Source organism: Oncorhynchus tshawytscha, linkage group LG20, assembly GCF_018296145.1.
Source record: "Oncorhynchus tshawytscha isolate Ot180627B linkage group LG20, Otsh_v2.0, whole genome shotgun sequence".
Classification (NCBI taxonomy): domain Eukaryota; kingdom Metazoa; phylum Chordata; class Actinopteri; order Salmoniformes; family Salmonidae; genus Oncorhynchus; species Oncorhynchus tshawytscha.
The window spans coordinates 27,015,729-27,021,728 of record NC_056448.1 but is presented as its reverse complement, the minus strand read 5'-3'; the positions used below and the strand labels follow the sequence as shown (position 1 = coordinate 27,021,728).

The following is a 6,000-nucleotide window of genomic DNA, read 5'->3' as shown; positions in this document are numbered from 1 at the left end:
CCATTAAGAAATGGGCCTCACAATGGGCCTCAGGATTTCGTCACGGTATTATTGTGCATTCAAAATGCAATCGATAAAATGCAATTGTGTTTGTTGTCCATAGTTTATGCCTGCCAATACCATAACCCCACTGCCGACATGGGGCACTCTGTTGGGGCACTCTGTTCACAAGGTTGACATTGCCATACACAAGGTTGACATCGCCATACACATGGTCTTTGGTTGGGAGTGAAATTAATATGAAATTATCTGGCAACAGCTCTGGTGGACATTCCTGCAGTCAGCATACCGATTGCACGCTCCCTCAAAACTTGAGACCACTGCGGCATTATGTTGTGTGACAAAACCACACATTTTAGAGTGGCCTTTTATTGTCCCAAGCACAAGGTGCACCTGTGTAATGATCATGCTGTTTAATTAGCTTCTTGATATGCCACACCAGTCAGGTGAATAGATTATCTTGGCAAAAGAGAAATGCTCACTAACAGGGATGTAACCAAATTTGTGCACAAAACTTGAGATAAATGAACTTTTGTGTGTATGTAACATTTCTGGGATCATTTATTTCAGCTCATGAAACCACACTTTACATCTTGCGTTTATATTTTTGTTCTGTGTAGGATACACAGTATGGCTGCCCTTCAATGCCTGCATCAACAGTCACCGGCTGTCATTCTGGCCTGCACTGCATACCGTTCTGCTGCTTGTTCTAGAATCACGAGGAACAAATCAAACATTAGATCTGTTGATCATTTTATTGATCAAAGTTGACAAAACTCTGTAGATAGGAAGAAACCTTGAGAGGAACCAGGCCACAGAGGGAGTATTGTAGTTAGTTAAAAATAATGACGTGAAAAGAACATGTTAAACTATGTGGTATTCACACATTTACCTTAATTCTCTCTCCTTAGCCCTTCAACCTGCTCCATGTTCCTCAGCTCAACTCTCTATTCTACCACCATGTTTCTCTGCGCTCTCACCCCATCCCAGATCTCAAAGACGGTGGTGGTGTGGTCGGTTGCCTGTGCGTGGGTTGTCTCTGTAGTTTTAGTCCTTGGGCCCCTGAACTCAATTTCAATCCCTTCTCTCTCCACACCTTCATTACTACTTGTATTTGGGAGAGGCATTGACATGCTGAAAGCACTGAGCTGTCTGTTTAAACACACAGCTCAGACACCCATACATACCTCACAAGACAGGTCTCTTCACAGTCCCAAAGTCCAGAACAGACTATGGGAGGCGCACAGTACTACATAAAGCCATGACTACATAGAACTCTATTCCACATCAGGTAACTGAGGCAAGCAAGAGAATCAGATTTGAAAAACAGATAAAAAATACACCTTATGGAACAGTGGGGACTGTGGAGCAGCACAGACACATGCGTAAACACATATAACATGGATTTGTGTTGTAGATATGTGGTAGTGGAGTAGGGCCCTGAGGCCACACACTTAGTGTGTTGTGAAAGCTGTTATGAATGTATTGTATAACTGCCTTCATTTTGCCGGACCTCAGGAAGAGTAGCTGCTGTAATGGGGATCCATAATAAATACAATGCGAATAAATACTCTCCCTGAGCCCATGCCCCAAACAGACAGAACAGTAACACCAACAGAGCTAGAAGTCTACATTTTGAAATGACACCTCTTCAGAACTAATGTAGTCTAATCTGGGCTTCTCAATCCCCCCTTATACAGACCGGACTTGGTGAACCAATACATGGAAACTGAAAACTTGTCTACAGTGGACATTTTTAGAATATAGCCAAGGTATAACATAACACAGATAAAGATTACTGTAAGCCAAGTCCATTAAATTTGGTGGTGTGGGAGCATCACAGCTGTTATGTAGTTCAAGGGCTCTCCTTATGTTCATTTTATTTTCCAAATCCTAATACATAGCTGCATTAATATGCATTTCTTGCAACTGTATCTTCAACATCACAGACGGCCGGTGACATCTTATTTAGGGAGGATAGGCTCATAGTAATGGCTGGAACGGAATGAATGGAATGGTTTTTAACACATCAAACACCCTTTCCATGTGTTTAATATTCCATTCCCACCATTATTATGAGCCGTCCCCCCACAGCAGTTTCCTGTGTTCAACATATTACTGTTAATATCCACACATGCTCTGGCATGGGGTGTTAACATGATTTTCCAAAGGTTTTGAATAAATTGAGTGTCATTCAATGAAGAAAACATTTTAAAGAGCATTAGTTTATTTCTTGTTTTCCACAGGTTACCTCAGAAACAGTATAATTTTATACAAAATCAGGAATGTTGAATAAATGCATCGCAATCATCTTACAGTAGCTGTTTCCAGAGAAACCTTTGAAATAGCTATACATTAAAAGGGTTGTGTATGCATTGCAACTTATTGCTAGTTTTACAAACTCAGAGTGACTAATGCCATGATTAATTCATTTCTTAACTTTTTTAAAGTATTTACATTTTGATTAGTAATGTCTAAAAAGTCACAGGAAAATGTGCTAAATAGATCAAAACAAGGTGTGAATGTGAAGAGACCAGTTGTTGTTGGATATGGAAAACAGGTGAGCCCCGAGGTCTTAGTCCCAGATTGTCTACCATCTATTGGACAGTTATTTTCCTTATTTTGCCACGAATATAAAACAAATATGACCTTGACAATCATTAGCTTGTTCTTATTCCCAGATCAAAAAGTAAAAGAACAGTGTCCACAACAAAACAGCATAAAAAACTATTACAATGTTTCTTAAACTAATCTTGAGAGGGGGAAATGCAGGAGAAGTCTTAAATGTTACCACTTCAGGCGAACATTGACCAATGACAAAAATATCTGCAGTTATTATGAGCATGCCACTGGGGCTGCAGTTGATTAAAAAACTAGGACAGTTTCAGTTGGGCGCAATGTTCAGTTGGAATTCAAAATGGAAAAGAGGGGAGCAAACATCATTGATACAGTGTTTTCCATTCAAGTCACAAGTTGACAGTACCATAATCTTAAACTGTATGCATGAAGTAATTGAATACATACAGGTCAGGTACAGTAGATTACATACCATTTTAAATTTGTAATATTCAATATATGCAATTTAGCAGACACTTTTATCCAAAGCGACTTACATTCATGCATGCATTGATTTTACATATGGGTAGTCCCGGGAATCAAACCCACAACCCTTGCGATACAAGCACCATGCTCTACCAACTGAGTCATACAGGACTATACATTTACAAATTTGTTAGGTATTGGGATGACATAAATTACAATGTCATAACTTTATATATGCTCAGTCACAATTCAGTGTTTGCATTACAATCAATTTGTAAACAAATTTCACTGGGGCCATAATTTGTAGATATCTTTGAATTGGATCATTTTAGTTTCTGTAGGAAATACGTAACTTTTTTCATGGATTAACTCACAAAATAGACAATTCATAGGGTGATTTCATGCAAACAACACATACATCTATACACTTTTGATCACACTGAGTGGACATAGCAGAGTAGCTTTAAAAAGCATTTTTATAATTCGACAATTCAATTAAACATTACAAATGACTGTTTTTTTTTTTGCCTTTGCAGCTCTGATTGACTTCATTTTACACTGGTGTAAAAGTGAGTCATGTTTGCACAACATAACAAGCTGGTTTGAACAGTTTTCGGAGCAGTCAAGCTTGGGAAAACTAGCAACTCATTTGTAAGGGCAGAGTGCCACAAGACCATTCACTATTATACAATGCAGACTAAAATGTTTGTTTCTTTGCTAAAGATATGTTTTTATTTAAAAAATATTCACAATATAAATCCTGTGTAACAATATTTTATTACAGGTTATTAAAAATGCAATTGGATGTCTTTCTGAATGAAAACCAATCCTATTGCTATTAAACCATTATGACAAATCACACGGCGTGTACTCAAGAGGAGAGCGTTTAGTTTGTTGTGAAACAAAGTATGTGAATATTGCTTGAGGGTCAGGGTAGTCACTCCTTCCCTCCCCTTGTTCTAACAGTTCAAGGTCTATGGCACTTGACAGCTCCCCCCTAGTTCATTTGATCCAGCGTAGAGCAAAGAGTCCATATATGAAACACTATCTCAACACAAAAAGAGATGATGCATGATGTCTAAAAATGTTATTTTACACACGAAGGCAAAATGTAGTTTTCCGCCACTTAAAAAAATGTTAGACAGAAACCCCTTTTCAATCTGAAAGCATGTGAGAGTGTTTTCTAGTCACCAATGGCTGCCTTCAGGGAGAAGCCCTTTATAGTCTTACCAACATGAGTGAAAGGGGCACAGAGACCAGGCCTGCTCAGAGTCTGACACAGGCTGCATCTGAAATGACAACCTATATCCTTTGTATACAGTTCACCACTAGTATGTAGCGTGCTCTATGGGGAATAGGGTGTCACTCCCAGCAGCACCTCCAACACATGGGGTGTAATCATTCGTCCAAACAGTTGCAAAACTGAACCTTTTGGAACTAAAACAACAGTTTATATTGGACACTTTTAGCTAGGTCCCTCCCTGTTTCGTTGAGTTTGCTTCCGTTTAAGAAATGTTTTGCAACAAAATCAGCATAATGAATACTGGCCATGGTCTCCACACATGCTTAGCTTACCTACCTTTACCACGCCGCCTTCTGACCCATTCTCACATCACATTCTGGCTAGGCTAACTAAGGCCAAGCAAAGGCATCCTCTCTCATGATCTGTTCCATATTCCAGTCCCAATTCCATTTCACATACAAAGATTGTTTTACAGCATCCAAGTAGTGGGCACTCGGGGTGGTTGATTCAGTGACGGAGGATTTGCTCAGGAGTAGAGATGTGAGTGAGGGATATTTCAAGCCAGTGGTGCCATGGAGGCTACTGAAACTGCTCCTACACTAAAATGAGGACAGTACAGATACTGGATGTATGCAGTGTGGCTCACAGGTTCTATGGAGGCAGAGGCAAATAAATTGTCCTTCTGAAATATCCACTATGTATGGAACTCGTTCCAACAACTGTCACAATTGTAAGTAGGCAGAGGGGAAATTTGATAAAAGAAACTCCCCGAAAGCTCAATCCAGTACTACATTTGTCTCCACAAGAAAGCACATAACATTGTCCCCCATATCACATCTCGGCTAAGTCAAACAAGTGGTTTCAGCATCTTAAAAATAATAATAACATGACTTAAAAATAAAGGCAAATCGGATGTAAGCAGAGAGCGATAAAGAGAGGTAGCCCTGTCCTCTAGTGGTCAACTACAGTTAATGCTCAACTACAGCAACTAGAAACTGCAATGATGAGGGTGAATTATTTTCTTTGAAAAACAAGTCTTTACAGAAAGCAGTCTTTACAAAATCTCTGTGTCATTGGAGCACACGCCTTCTCTGGTGTGTCCTCTGAGTAAAAAATAACCGGGCTATCCCCCCAAGTCCACTTGATGCAGTGGTTCGGCCCCCGTTATCCCAAAAGCTCTTAAAGGTTCTCTTCACCATAAAGCAGGCTCCTCTGTGTATAAAAATAAGAAGGAAGTGGACATTCAGTTCTTGTGTGGTTTTGTCTGGATCGGAGGTCACAGTCCTGTCTGTCTCGCTCTACGCTGTCACCTCTCGGATGATGATCATATCCACAGTGGTGGGAAACGTCTTCAGCAGGGCTACGGCGTTCCCGTGGTCAATGTTCACAAAGCTGTATCCGTTCGCCTGGGTAGAAATGCATTTCATTGATTTAATTAGAGATTTGTGGATATTTAGCTAAACACCAAGATAGCAACTTTGGCTTTGATGTTTTATTCAATGTTTATTATTATTATTATTATTGCTATTTTAACACTTTCTTGAGACTGTACTGAAATCAGAGGGGAAGACAAGTGGGAGAAACAAAGTAGAAAGGTGCAGATGGAGTTGAACCCTAGACACCGTTGGAGTTGCACACCCGTGCATAGAGTTGGAGTCACAGAGGGCGTTACAGCTAGATCACAAACTCTGCACTACAGATGTTTGTAGTGGGTT

The 6,000-nt window shown here is 39.9% G+C and overlaps 1 protein-coding gene across 4 annotated transcripts in view; it reads right to left on the bottom strand.

Moving 5' to 3' along the window:
* Positions 1-2,209: 2,209 nt before the first annotated feature.
* Positions 2,210-6,000, bottom strand: part of LOC112220319 (erbin) — a 118,772-nt gene continuing 114,981 nt past the window's right edge. For all 4 annotated transcript variants that reach the window (XM_024382115.2, XM_024382117.2, XM_024382116.2 and 1 more), the window contains one exon: positions 2,210-5,691. In XM_024382115.2, the coding sequence (XP_024237883.1) occupies positions 5,584-5,691 (108 nt within the window). In that variant the 3' untranslated portion in view covers positions 2,210-5,583. The remainder of the gene's footprint in view (positions 5,692-6,000) is intronic.